Source organism: Carassius gibelio, chromosome B20 (genome assembly GCF_023724105.1).
Source record: "Carassius gibelio isolate Cgi1373 ecotype wild population from Czech Republic chromosome B20, carGib1.2-hapl.c, whole genome shotgun sequence".
Classification (NCBI taxonomy): Eukaryota; Metazoa; Chordata; class Actinopteri; order Cypriniformes; family Cyprinidae; genus Carassius; species Carassius gibelio.
In genome coordinates, this window is record NC_068415.1 from 4,172,860 (window position 1) to 4,188,371 (window position 15,512).

General features: G+C 36.8%; 2 protein-coding genes and 1 pseudogene across 2 annotated transcripts; 1 reads left to right on the forward strand and 2 right to left on the reverse strand.

The window, feature by feature from the left end:
• Positions 1 to 506: 506 nt before the first annotated feature.
• LOC127984157 (trace amine-associated receptor 13c-like) lies at positions 507 to 1,532 on the reverse strand. The gene has a single exon (XM_052586673.1). The coding sequence runs from the start codon at positions 1,530 to 1,532 to the stop codon at positions 507 to 509; it is 1,026 nt and encodes a 341-aa protein (XP_052442633.1).
• Positions 1,533 to 3,060: 1,528 nt separating this feature from the next.
• Positions 3,061 to 11,669, reverse strand: LOC127983499 (trace amine-associated receptor 13c-like; annotated as a pseudogene).
• A 2,384-nt stretch (positions 11,670 to 14,053) lies between these two features.
• taar10 (trace amine-associated receptor 10) lies at positions 14,054 to 15,108 on the forward strand. Its single transcript, XM_052586692.1, has one exon. It carries the CDS (start codon positions 14,063 to 14,065, stop codon positions 15,104 to 15,106), a length of 1,044 nt encoding a protein of 347 aa, XP_052442652.1. The 5' UTR covers positions 14,054 to 14,062; the 3' UTR covers positions 15,107 to 15,108.
• Positions 15,109 to 15,512: the final 404 nt, after the last annotated feature.

Genomic DNA, 15,512 nt, shown 5'->3' on the forward strand with positions numbered 1-15,512 from the left:
AAATTTGAAATACATATATCGTGCTTTTCACTACACTACATTTCTATCAAGGACGTCAAATCGTTTTTTGTAGCTTGGTGGGTGAATTTTCTTCTTCTCTAAAACATGGCTTTTTTTTTAGGTACTGCAAGTATTACATACAACAATAATAAAATGATGCCTAGGTACTTTTACTTACATAAGGAAAAATCTTTACAGTATTTACAACTTTCACTAGTAATGGAGTAATATTTGACCAGTATTATCTGCACTTTCACTCAAGTAATAGAATGCATACTTTGTCCACCTCTGTACATTTGCACTTAACACATTCACTAACTAAACTAAGATGGACTGCATTTGTTTTTGATTTTCCAGAAATCATGTAAACCTATTTTGCCAGTCAGAGTCACTTAAATCATCTTTTAATTTTGCACAAATAAAACACATGTTATTTACACTGTTCTTTGTTCATTTTATTATAAACGATTGCAGTAAGTATAAAAATATTGACTTGAAATATTAATTCAAACAGTGAAAACATTGATATCAGATGAGTTTGGTTCAAAAATTCTCCTTGTTACAATGAGAGCAAGGGTTTTCCTAAACCATGGGTAGAAAAAGCCATATATGATGGGGTTTATGGTGGAGTTAATGTAGCCTAACCAGACAAACACTTCAAAGAGAGCAAGTGGGGTGTAAAAGCTGATGAAAGAATCTATAACAAAGTTTATAAAAAATGGCAACCAGCAAATGATAAAAGCACCAACGACCACACCAAGAGTTTTTGCTGCTTTTCGTTCAGATCGTCGAGAGCTTTTAAACACATTCTCATTATCATGCTGGTTTGCCTCACTGATTGTTCTTACATGCTTTTTTGCAACTACGAAAATCCTAACATACAGTCCAATCATGACGGAACAAGGAAAGAAAAATGTTATTAACGTGTCTAAAACAGACCATAATTTACTGAAAAACAGACTGCAATGTCCTATACAATATATTGATTCTATATATTCCTCCAGTCCTTCCTCATTAGCTTTTGAGTACAGCAGACCATATGAATAGACTGCAATCATAGTCCAACTTATCATCACCATGACCCATGCAATAGGTATGGTTATTCTTGTAGGATACTGAAGTGGATAACAAACAGCCTGATGTCGATCAAAAGCAATACAAACAAGATGCAAAATAGACACTGATGTGAGAAACAAGTCAAAAGAGGAGTGCAGCAAACAGAAGGCATCTCCATAATACCAGCAGCCATCCACAGAACGGATCATACTGAAAGGCATGACCAACAGTCCAAGCAGCAGATCTGCTAGAGCCAGAGACATCACAAGGATGTTAGTGGGAGTGTGGAGCTGTTTGAAGTGCGCAATGGAAATGATGACCACCGAATTTCCTAGAATGGTCACAGTCATTGCAGACACCAATACAAGATACACCACAGTCTGTGTGTAAACATGATGTGTCCCTTTTAGACATGAGTTGTTCACTTCAGGAAAACAAAACTGAGTGGGATCGTATTCTTGTGATGATAAATACATCCTGCCTGTCGTGGTTTCTTCGTCTCTGAAAAGTCAAATCTAAGTTCCAGTTGGACTAGTTAGGCCCTTAAATACACTTCATGCTATTTTCCAACCCTCCCACATCTTCACGACAGCAAATGACCAACAAGCACTCATTAAAAAATACAAATATACACTGGAAAGGTACATAACTCTCACTTGGGCGGTAACCTTTTAAATGGAACTAAAGGTACTTTTTAGTATGTACCTTTAAGACGAGACTGTAAAATTCAGTTCCTGAAGGGCCACTGTCCTGCAGTGTTTTGCCAACCCTAATCAAACACACCTGAACCAGCTAATCAAGGGCTGTATCCAAAACTGCATACTTCCCAACTGTACAAGTGAAAAATATTTAAGAGATTGTGATTTTTAATGCAGCCAAGTTTCTCCTAGCAACTTCCAGGTGTTTTGGAGTTTGTTGGAGTTACACTCTGCAGGACAATGGCCCTCCAGGAATGGATTTTGACACTTGCTGAAGGTACTAATGTACCACTCATGGATAAATCAGATATAAATATGTAGGCTACCTTTGCGCTTTTCTAGTCTAGAGTTCTGCTCAGTGACAGCTTGTACTTTTTTTTCTGATAGTGTACAGACTGGTTTGTCCAGAAAAAAAACATTTGGTCGAGTATAAAAGAAAACTATGCTGTTTTAGCTTAAATAAATCCTATCAAAATGCAGCATCATGGATCATAACATTTAATGCCATTTCAACTGCACAGAGAGACAAAAAGGCAAACAAGCTTGGCAAACATGTTACATTAGGGGTGGCCAACATTTGTTCTGGAGAGCCACAGTACTGCAGAAATTAGCTCCAAGCTTGATAAAAATGTACCTGCCTTCAGCTTTCTAATAACTTCTAGACCTTGATTAGTTGGTTCAGGGGAGTTTGAGGTTAGGGTTGAAGCAAAACTCTACAGGACTGTGGCTCTCCAAGACCATTTTTGGCCACCTCTGTGCTACATACTGTAAATATTATAAACATTTTTACCTTCAGTCTTATTTTTAGCCCTTAACATTAAAGTTGTATTGGGCCCAATTCATTAACCTGTCCTTTACAAACATAGAATATTTAATTTTCCTCCATTTTATCAAGGTAACAGTGTCTGTGCAAACTACAATCTTCAGCATTATAATCTAATAATAATAAAAACAATCTCTGGAACTGAACACGTGAGCAAAGATGGGCACAAGAAGATAATTTATTTCAAAGGAAATACCACTGAGAAGATCAAAAACACAGAGGGATGACTTTCTCCTGGAAAGCTTTTAAAGACCTTATTTAGCTTGAATAAAAACCTACTGAAGAAATATGCAGTGAACAAAAATTGTCTGAATCTTCAAATCAGAATTCATGTCTTTCCACATTCGGCATGAAATCTGTATTTAACATCCAAAGTGTGTCAGAGAACTGACTTTAGATCACCATTTAATTTTGCACAGTTTAAGCATCTGATTTTACACTGTATTTATTTATGTGATTTGCAGAGGTTACAAAGTATCAATGTCATGCACATATGAAAATGGAATCAAACAGTAAAGACACTGATATCAGAGGAGAAAGAGATTTTCTAAACCATGGGTAGACATGGTCATATATGATGGGGTTTATGGTGGCGTTAACGTAGCCTAACCAGCCAAATGCATCAAAGAGAACCAAAAGAGTAGAAAGGTTGATATAAGGATCCATCAAAGAGTTTATAAAAATGGTAACTTGCGAATAATATAAGCACCCACGACCACACCGAGAGTTTTTGCTGCTTTTCATTCAGATCGTCGGGAGCTTTTAAACATATTCTCTTGTTCGTGCTGGTTTGCCTCACCGATTGTTCTAATGTGCCTTTTAGCAACTACAAAATTTTTTGCATACAGACCAATCATTTGGAACACGGCAAGAAAAACGTTAGTAATGTGTCTAAAACTGACCACAATGGATTGAAATACAAAGTACAACTTCCCATACAGTATATTGACTCCAGAGTTTCCGCTAGAAAAAAATGGTGCCGGTCAGGTTTCCTTTTCCGGACATTTTGATGATATGCCGGTCAAGTATCGCCTCTTAATTAGTCAAGGTGAGGAAAACTGGAGGCAGGCTATGTAACGTAAAAAATGACATAATCAGGCCGCCGAATGCAACATGTTTATTAGCCTAACTTTCAAATAGACGGAAAAAAAAAATTTCCTACTATGGTTCATTTCTTCATTCGGATCTATTTGCGATCCATTCCATTCTAAACAAACAAAGCATATGTTTCGTCCTTGTTTAATTATAGATTAAGATAATAATTCATAAATGCACGCATAATTATCAGTGAACTTGATAAAAGTTGCAGATATGTTTTACATGCATGCACAAACAAATGCCTTTCAACTTATTTGTGCAAAATTCAGAATGAAATGAATGTGCAGCAATTTGTACAAATAGAGATTCTAGGTCTACTATACATGTTGTAGCCATTAAATAAGCTTATTTAGTTTAATATTTGTTAAAATATTATGTTATTTTTTAATTTATGTTGATTATGAAAAGTGAACCGCACGAGTAAGATAAGATGTGCAATATCGAGAGACATGGAGCGGGTCAGACATGATTTTGACCACTTAATTAAGTTTTGTTTAGTAGAAATACTTTTTTGAAGTGAATTTCGTTTTGTATAAATTGTATCTTAATTTTAATAATTTTTTTTATCAACCAATTGCCTGGATTTAATACATAAGAAGCAAATATAGCAGACGACAGGCCTAATCATGCAGGCGCCCTCGCGGCCACTTGCATTGCTAGTGAACTGGAGTGCATCTCATCCTAATTTAACGAAACTCAGCGTAGGCCTCACAGACATGAAATATATCTTAAGAAAGCTTGAAATGTCTTTGTAACAATTTAAAACGAATTTTTTTTTTTACCTATGCTAATTACACATTAAATTCAGGTAGGCTACTGAGTCGCTGCCCTCAGTGCCCAGAAAAGCGCTGAAACGGAGATGAAAGGGGAACCCGTTTTTATTTATTTATTTATTTTTTTGGCTTATTTTAACTGGCCCATCCAGTTTTCTGGAGGCCCACCTACAATCAAAATCCGGGCGCCGCTAGTGCTTCGCAGCGGTCTGATATCAAGAAATAACAGACCGCATTCCACATTGGAATTCAACCAAGCCATGTAATAATGTTTAATAACTTTCAAACGAGCCTGTTCCTTCATAACATAGCCAAAGTTCGGTGTATTTTTGCTTTATACATTTTAGGCTTATTCTCAAATTCAGATTGTGTTAGGGGGGGCGGGATTATTAGGCAATTTTATTCGGACAATTTGACCGGAGAGATTTAATTTTGTCGGACATTTCATTTTTTTTCCGGCCAATGTCCGGCAATTACCGGACAACGGAAACCCTGATTGACTCACAGCAGTGATGCGCTGGTTGATCCAAAATGAGCGGGTGCCTGCGGTCGCCCGGGGTTGCCCGCGGTTATGGGTCATCCAAAAATATTTTTAATGATATTCGGGTCGCGGTCGGTCGGGTCCTTTGAAATAAAATTAACATTTTTGAAATACATAGGCCTACACTTTGTTGGCTGAATAACTGGCATGAAGATGACGCATGAGCTCAGTCTGCACGTAGAGATGGAGGCGGCAAACACTCTAAAAACGGCTGGGTTATTTTTTAACCCAAAATGCTGGGTTGAGTCTGTTGGGTCATTTTGTTGGGTTATTTAATTTCTTTTTAAACACTTTTGGGTAGTTTCAATTTACCAGGTGTTGGGTTAAACCTGCAGGGTTGCGTCGCTGGGTTGTTTCAGGCCAGCGCTGGGTTATTTAACGCGCCTTGAAGATGTTTAAATCGCTCCCCAACTGTCATTTTGGAAGAACAACGGGGCAAAGCCACGGCTTTCTACTGTTTTAAGGTAAGTTTATTTAATGTTTTCAATAATAATTATTTTAAATTGGCAGAATTATAACTTTTTTTTGCAGCAACAATACTGTTAAACGTCTACAGGCCAACATTATTTACGTTAAATGATGAACTGTTTACCTCAAACGGCCAACCTACGTTACGCGACTCGCATAATCGTGTTAAGGTATCTGAGACGACAGATTAATAAAGTTTTATTAAGTTTCAGACAGTGACTGATGGCTGAAATATGCGAATACCTGTGAAAATAGAGGAAAAAGTAGTTTCTGACACTGAAAAGCGAATTTGATATTTAAGTGAGTCAAATGAGTTCAAAAAGTGAATACGACTTTCTGCTCTAATGTAAACGCCTGCAGTTGTCCATATCGACATTTAAATCATACAAATTACGTACAATATAGTCGGACCGCAGGTCTAAAAGAACCGACGACCCAGTTCAAGTAAACCGGTTCAGTAATTCTCGAACAAAGTGATTCCCGGAAAATAATCGACGTCTCAGGGCATTTCAAAGTGCGCGCACGCAGGCCACGCACAGCGAGTGACGCTGGCCGCGTTAGTGAAGTGATTTGATGCTTTTGTGGTTTATAAAGTCTTTTTACATACAAATTATAATTCAAAATGTGTTTTTTCCTGTCAGAAAAGCGCATGGATACATTTGTGAGAGAAAAACTCGTCGAGTGCAGTCTTATTGAGGCGTCTAACGGTAAGTTCGTGTTTATTATACATTTTAGCTACATAATTGTTTGTCTGTGATAATCAACTAACGTTAACCCTCACGTAACTTAAACGCACATATATTTTTATTTCGTGCTATAGTTAAAGCTGCACCAGAATGTACCTAATTTATGAGCGTAAACATCATATATTAATTTTCCAGATCGTGTTTTTGACTTGTCCTTATCACTTTGGTACATCTGTAAGTTTTTATATATGGACTGTTTTACCTACGTGACTTGTCATAGAAATGTCTGTGTGCGCATGCAGTGTGATCTCCCTTATCTGTGCCAGTGACTGTGTGTGTTTGATATAGCCAGCATATTAACATAAAACTGTGATTTATAATGACTGGAACATCCCATTGATTAGACAGTTTGAAAGCACACCTTTCAGCCAATCACTAGAGCAAATTCTGCTTCTGTAGACCAACTCATAGGTGAATTTAACTCATAATCATGATGGGTCAATTTCATGATTAACTTCACACAGTTAATTGAACTGAATCACTGTTATTAAAACAATTTGTATTTTTCCTTTTTTTAAACTTTATTTTAAAGGTTGGAACAAACATGGAATTCCTTAACTGAGCAGAGTCCACAAAACCCCATCCAATTGTCATGGCGATTTAAAAATGTCAGCAGATCTCTGAGGCATTGATCATAATCAATGGACAGGTAAGGATATGCTGCACTATTTTCAAAAGGAATTGCAAATTGTATATTTAATTGTATTTTTCCACATGTGGACATATACATTGTGAAATAGTCCAAACTCAATTGAAAAGCATTTGTATTTCAGATGCCTTACACAGAAAGCTGTCAATTTGTGTCAAGGGTGGGACTATACTATGGGGCGTGTTTGTATTGGGAGATATTTTGTAGTTTTTACCCCAAATCTCTCACTGTTTGCACTCTGATGCACGTCAGCAAACAACATTGCAGTTCTACTCTTATTTACCTAGCTGCATCTTACCCTATATTTTATACCTCAGGTGAAAAGCATTTGGTTAATGGTGAATATTGACCAATAGTACCATGTGGCTCTAACGGTTAGCAGGGGATAGTAGCTGCATTTGGGGTAAAAATGACAGAATTATTTATTGTGTGAGGTGCCAAGAATATAGGAAGATCCGGGTTTCACTGTCTGTTCTTTATCACACATCTCTCGGAGTGGCAGCTGCCTTTAGTAGGGCCTTAACCTCCATTGTTCAAAGCATTTTGCACAGTTGTCTTTGAGTGACGTCACCTCCCAATACAAACACTCTCCATAGTATGGTCCCACCTCTGACAAAAATTGACAGTTTTCAATGTGAGGCATTGGAAATTCAGATGCTAAAGATTCCATTTGAGTTTTGGCAGGTAACATGTGCGACACAGTGAAAAAACAGACATGGTAATTCATAAAACCTCATGTACTTGTTCTTATGTTGCATCTATGCTAACATTAGTCTGTTTCTCTCTTATTCCAAGGTCACCGTAGCCACACGTATCCAGTACGTATCCAGACCAGATGGAGATCATCATCTAGAAAGGACCTCTACATCCCTGAAAGACAGCGGAGACCAGGACAACTAGAGCCCAGATACAGATCCCCTGTAAAGACTAGAGGTGCTCCGATCACGATCGGCCGATCGTTATGCGTATATTCTCAGTAAAGCCGGTTTTCTAATCAGCCGTTAATTCCATCAGGTGCGTGATTTCACATAGAGCAGCTGTTACTACACAGAGCCGTTGTTAATAGAGAAGATGCGCAAATCACGTTAATTTTCAGCGTTTATTGGCCCATCTTCTCAGTTAACAACGGCTCTGTGTAGTAACAGCTGCTCTATGTGAAATCACGCACCTGATGGAATTAACGGCTGATTAGAAAACCGGCTTTACTGACGAAATGCGCATTAACGATCGGCCGATCGTGATCGGAGCACCCCTAGTAAAGACCTTGTCTCAGAGGAGCACCAGGACAAGACCACAGGAAACAGATGATTCTTCTGCACAATCTGACTTTGCTGCAGCCTGGAATTGAACTGCTGGTTTCGTCTGGTCAGAGGAGAACTGGCCCCCCAACTGAGCCTGGTTTCTCCCAAGGATTTTTCTCCATTCTGTCACCGATGGAGTTTTGGTTCCTTGTTTTTCTTTAGTTGGGGACAATTAATATCAAGCGATATCATTCACTTGATTGCACAGAGGGACGATACATCACTGAATCAATGACGAATTGACTTTAACTAAAAACTGAGTGTTTACTTTTGTCCCTTTGCATTATTATACACTATTTTCCTATTTAATACTGTAAAGCTGCTATGATGCAGTATTTGATCAATATGACAGGCTTATTACTCATAATACATGGAAAATACAGCTACAAACTGACTTTGTTTTTCCATTTGAAATTTGGCAGTCACTGTGCATTCATGAAAACTGAAACCATAATTTTTGTTCAGTGTTTTTGAAACAGTGTTTTTGTTCGAGATTTGCAATTGTGTTTGGATTGTCACAATTTGTCACATGTGGAAAACGCAATTGAAAATATGATTAGCAATTCCTTTTGAAAATTGTCCTTCCATAGACAGGCTCTATAGCAGAGTACACTGCTCTCAGGTGTAGATCTTTGCTTCAGAGCTTAAGTGTTTGACAATAGTACACCCAAAAAAAAAATTGTCACTAATTATTCACCCTGGTCTGAAAGCTCTCGAATATCAACGAAAATATCTTAACTTGTGTTCTGAAGATGAACGAAGGGCTTACGGGTTTGTAACGACATGAAGTTGAGTAATAAATGACAGAATTTTCATTTTTGAGTGAACTATATGTTGAACTACCCTAAGTAGTGCACATCTACCTACGTAGTAGTCTTTATATACTTGATATAAATTTAAGGACATCTTTAAATGATTTTACATTTAAATTTAAAGAATGTTAATTGTCAATGTCATTTCACTGTGTATTTAAATAGCTAAAAATCTCAAAATGTAATAGTTAAACAGCTAGACACAGGTCATTCAGAAATAATTTTCTTATTTATTGCAACTGTATTTCTGTGATTTTTATTTATTTATTTTGCATTTGCTGGAAACAAAAAAAGGGAAAATTCCATGTTTGTCGTTGGTACAAATTTTTGAATGTCAGATGGCATTAAAAATATTTTTCAACAGTCTAAATAACCTGTATTCTTCATTATTTATTAATCCATGATTGCTTTGTTAAGCAAAAGTGAAATTATGGGAATAACCCAGCAAGAATAACCCAGAATCATAAAAATGCAAACCCACAAATGGTAAAAATGACTCTATCTTGGGTTTTCTCAATAACCCAGCATGCTGGGTTAAAATGTGTAAACCAGCATGCTGGGTTACTTTAACCCAGCATGTGTTCTGTCCAATATTTACCCAGTGCTGGGTTGCCAATTGGGTTATTTTTAACCCAGCCATTTTTAGAGTGAAGAAGACTGCATGGGGAGCAACAGCGCTGTTTTTGGTAAAACATGATTTTGACGACTTATAGAAAACTATTTTTAAAAGATTTCCGTTTTGTATAAATTGTATCTTAATTTTGATCAATGTTTTATCAATCAGCTGCCCATATTTAATAAAAAAGAAGCAAATATATAGCGAAGCAGACAATGTAATAAGGCGCCGGAAGGTTTATTAATCAATAAAATGACTCCTTGCATATTTTCGAACCAGCAGGCCATTCTGGGTTGAGTGAGACCCCACGGAATGAGTGAGCGGATCGGGATATTCAGAAATACGCTCTCCACTCACGAGCTCTGATCGGAATAAACCCGAGCCTCACTGTCTGCTGACCTTGCAGAAACATACAAATAGACATAGCCAGACTAGACTATTTTAGTACAAACTATGAGCTTACTGACGATTTTTTATAATTCTTGACAAAATTATGATATATTAAGTTTTTTTTTTGCCTAGTTAGTTTTGCCTACATCCTATGGCCCAATGACGCTACGATGAGCATTTAGTGCTTTTAAAAAATGCGGGTCAGTAAGCGGGGTTTTTTTTGCGGTCCGAGCTGCGGGCGGTTTAGTTGAAAATGTTGGTCGGGTGCGGGTTATTAATAGGCTACATTGACCCGCGCATCACTGACTCACAGTATTCTTCCAGTCCTTCCACATTTGATTTTGAATACACTAAGCCATAAGAATATAATGCAGCTATGCTCCAAATTATCATCACCATGACCCATGCGACAGGTATGGTTATTCTTGTAGGATACTAAATCAGAAAACTAACAGCCTGATGTCGATCAATAACAATACAAATAAGATAAGATTTTTTAAACTTCACTCCTTATTCCGTATTATCTAATTAGCAAAATCAGAATGAGACAACTCCAGATGCTCTGAGGTGAAAGTTTTCACTCCTGTAGGGATCAATCAGAGTCAGAGTGTGATTCTTTTGGAGTTTAATGAGGACAGGTGTGAATTTTTGCCGATAAACAGCAGGATATATTGCAAACATGTTTATCACATTTAATAAGTCCCTCAGCTCACAAACATATTTAGATGAAGGAGAGATAAATCTAACCACCAGTTATTTCCACAACTGGATTTCTCAAGAGTCAGAAATTACACAGGTATTATGTTTCAATGGAGGAATCAAAAGTATATTTGATAAGGACTTTAGCACATTCTAATAAAAGATTTGTATCATGTAAATTAAAATCACATATAAACTCAAACTGACACAGATTCGCTGCCTGAATGTATTCTTTTTAAACACATTAACATTTTCAAGACAATCAGTCCACTCCTTCAAAGGCCTTATTTTAATCCTGAATGCACAGAAATATTACATTTTCACACTTTTACATGACAGGAAATGATTCAGAAAATAATGTATGTTCTGCATTGTAAAAATACTTCAGTGAAATTCACCTAGAGTTTACTTCAAACATTAAAGGTCTCATATTTCATCTGAAGTGCTTCACTGACCCTGTTAAAGGGACAGTTCACCCCAAAATGAAAATTTGATGTTCATCTGTTTAGCCCCAATGAATCCAAGATGTAGGTGACTTTGTTTCTTCAGTAGAACACAAACCAAGATTACTGACACCAATTTCTCAAATGTACCATTTACACTCTGGCTGCATCCGAAAATGTAAAAATGCTACCTTCAGAGCAGAACCTGATTTTACCAAGTGAGACATGTTCCTGGGACAACATCTTTGTTGTCCCTGGAACAACATTGTGATTAACCAATCAGATTTGAAGAACCAGTTTATAGATCTTGTGAAGTTTATGCTTAAAATCACTGTTTGTTGCTTGTACATCAATGTCATTCATCTATCATTTCCTCTGATTTTAGGGATAACTCATGGTTAGGGCTAGGTTTAGGTGTAGGGAAATGGTCAAGAATATATTTTTGGAGTAAAATGTTGTTCCAGGGTCAACAAAATATGTTGACCTAGGAACACATCTAACTCAGCAAAATCAGGATGTGCGCCTTCAGAGGACGCATTCCAAAGTAGGAAGGCATCAAGACTTATAAGTCTGCGATCCACTTTAAAGCAAGAAGCTCCTGCTGCTGAGAACACGCATAGAAGGACGCGCTCAGAAGAACATAACAGTTTAGACAATGCGTGAATCAGAGGTAAAATAAATAAATAAATACTGTTCAGTTTCTTGCACAAACCGACCGTTTTGTGTTTTCACACATCAATGTATCATCATGAGCTGCAGGGTCTAATTTGGTTTTGTTTGTGCTTGTTTTTTTTATTTTTGTATTGTATGTTTTAGCTGTGATTCCATCCAATTACATTATATGAGCGATAGACTGAAACAGTTGGACTTAAATATCTCAGTCTGTGTTCTTCTGAAGAAACAAAGTCACTAACATCTTGGATTCCTTGGGGATAAGTAGATAAACAAACACCCAACAAATGTTTGGGTGAACTATCCCTTTAAGCATTTTTGGGCAAAACTTTTTATCAAGATGGAACAGCTGTATGTGCTAAAAAATTTAAACTTTTTACAAAATAAATATAAAAAGAGTTTATATTAACAAACCTGATTCCCAAAACGTTGGGACACTGTACAAATTGTGAATAAAAACAGAATGCAATGATGTGGTTTCAAATTTCAATATTTTATTCAGAATACAACATAGACGACAAATCAAATGTTTAAACTGAGAAAATGTATAATTTTAAGGGGAAAATAAGTTGATTTTTAGTTTCATGGCATCAACACATCTCAAAAAAGTTGGGACAAGGCCATGTTTACCACTGTGTGGCATCCCCTCTTCTTTTTTCAAACAGTCTGCAAACGTCTGGGGACTGAGGAGACAAGTTCCTCAAGTTTAGCAATAGGAATGTTGTCCCATTCTTGTCTAATACAGGCTTCTAGTTACTCAACTGTCTTAGTTCTTCTTTGTCGCATTTTCCTCTTTATGATGCACCAAGTGTTTTCTATGGGTGAAAGATCTGGACTGCAGGCTGGCCATTTCAGTACCCGGATCCTTCTTCTACACAGCCATGATGTTGTAATTGATACAGTATGTGTCTGGCATTGTCATGTTGGAAAATGCAAGGTCTTCCCTGAAAGAGACGACGTCTGGATGGGAGCATATGTTGTTGCAGAACTTGGATATATCTTTCAGCATTGATGGTGCCTTTCCAGGCAATGTATTCTGGAAATATTCCTTGGCCTATGTTGTGATTTCCATTACAGAAGCATATCTCTATGTGATGCAGTGCCATCTAAGGGCCCAAAAATCACAGGCATCTAGTATGGTTTTTCCGGTCTTGACCTTTACGCACAGAGATTGTTCCAGATTCTCTGAATCTTTGGATGATACTATGCACTGTAGATGATGATAACTTCAAACTCTTTGCAATTGTTCTCTGAGAAACTCCTTTCTGATATTGCTCCACTATTTTTCGCCGCAGCATTGGGGGAATTTGTGATCCTCTGCCCATCTTGACTTCTGAGAGATACTGTCACTCTGCTAATTGACCTAATAAGTTGAAAATTGGTCCTCCAGCTGTTCCTAGAATGTACTTTTAACTTGTCTGGCCTCTTATTGGTACCTGTCCCAACTTTTTTGGAATGTGTAGATCTCATGAAATACAAAATGAACCAGTATTTGGCATGACATTTCAAAATTTCTCACTTTCAACATTTGATATGTTATCTGTATTCTATTGTGAATAAAATATAAGTTTATGAGATTTGTAAATTATTCCATTCCTTTTTCTTACAATTTGTACAGTGTCCCAACTTTTTTGGAATCGGGTTTGTATTATCTTTAAATTTTTTTATAGTTCTTAAAATGCAATTATGCATACTTTATGAAAGGTTTTCTTATTTTAAAATTCTACGCCTGTGTCTGGAAAAGGGGCAAAACTATAAAACATACACATAAAATACATTTTAAAACAACCAAATATAAACAATAAATACATGATAAAAATCAATCCAAGAAGTTGATATCTGCTAATTGTAATAACTATCAAATATCTAGGAACATAATAGCACCAAAATGAAGAAAAATAGTATGTTTTACAGACTACATTAGTTGATTTATGTAACTCAGTATCAAAATCGAGGGAAATCTCATAGGAAAAGCTTTTCTGTTGTTGATAGATGATGGATGATGGATGTAGTGACAGTAGTGATGCAATGCAGGAGGGGTGAGGATATAAATAAGTGCTTTCTGCATGTTCACTCTTTTGTAGACAGGTAAGGTATGTCATCAATGTTTAATAGAGTGATTCATGTTCAAGTTGCAGTGCTTATAATGTTTTTGTGTAGTTATGGCTATGAAATCTAACTATTAGATTGCTGTTAAGATTATAAGAAAAACAGTGAATTATTTCCTTTTAAATAAATGTGTGTTTGTTTGTTTTGAACAGCCACATCCAGCTGGTCATGGACCTAAACAATTCAACTCAAACTAGGATTGACCGTGGGCCTGTTCTCTGTTTTGAGTCATCCAACAACTCATGTGAGAGATTCGTCTACCCTTCAGAGATTCAGATTTTGCTTTATTTGTTCTTCAGTGCCATTGCGCTTACCACAGTATGTGGAAACCTGGTGGTTATCATCGCCATCATTCATTTCAAGCAGCTCCACACACCAACAAACTACCTCACCCTTTCTCTGGCCGTGGCCGATCTTCTCATCGGAGGGTTTGTGATGCCTCCCAGCATGCTGCGATCTGTTGAGACTTGCTGGTACTTGGGAGACGTGTTCTGTAAAATACACAGCAGTGTTGATATTATGTTATGCATCACATCTCTTTTGCACATATCTTTCATCTCAATCGATCGCTATTATGCCGTCTGTCATCCACTTCAGTACCGAAATAAAATCACACCTCCCATTTCCCTCATTATGATTTCCCTAAGCTGGGGTCTTGCTGCTTTTGTTGGATTTGCTATGGTGTTTCTACAACTTAACATTATGGGTGATGAGGAGTTTTATTTCACTAATGTAGACTGTAAAGGAGCCTGTATCATCTTTCAAACTGCAGCAGCCAGCACCATTTCCTCATTTCTTGCTTTTGGCCTTCCCGCAATAATCGCTGTCAGCATTTATCTAAAAATTCTCCTTGTTGCACAAAAACAATCAAAGTCTATACAGCATTCAGCAAATATGGGCAAGAAAAACTGTGAATCTATTAATAAAAGTGAGGGGAAGGCCACAAAAACACTGGCTATCATCATGGGGGTATTTTTTGTCAGCATCTCACCCTTTTTCTTCTGTAATCTAGTAGATCCTTTTCTTGATTACACAATACCACCAACCGTTTTTGATGTTTTTTTGTGGATTGGATATTTGAATTCTCTGTGTAACCCTTTTGTGTATGCATTCTTTTATAGATGGTTCAGAAAAGCTCTGAGAATCATTCTTTTGGCCAAAATATTTCAAGCAAATTCTTCACAACTTGACTTGATGGAAAGACATGATTAGGAATGACTATCTCTTGTAAATAATTTTTATTTAAATTTAAGAAGACAGAAATGTCCTGCTTACATGTTTTAATATTTATATAACTATAATTTCATCTCTGCACAGTAAAAATGATGCCAAAAAAAACAGATGACACATGCATTATTTATACTGAGCCACTACCTGAGATGTCTGCAGATAAAATTTTGCCTATATAATCCTTTATAATATGAACAAGTGTCAAAATGCATCACTGTGTGTCATTATTCTTTAGACACCCATCCATTACATTCATAACGTTCAGTTTTACAAGCAACTCTAAATATTTCAATATGCCAATTAAATCACTTATTCACAATATTACACAACATTTTTTTAAGTCTGTCAAGAGTAGAATTTCTTCTTTCTAAGCAGACTACTTCTCCTT

Coding starts and splice junctions, on each gene's coding strand:
- LOC127984157 (XM_052586673.1), bottom strand. CDS start 1,532: ATGTATTTATCATCACAAGAATACGATCCCACTCAGTTTTGTTTTCCT.
- taar10 (XM_052586692.1), top strand. CDS start 14,063: ATGGACCTAAACAATTCAACTCAAACTAGGATTGACCGTGGGCCTGTT.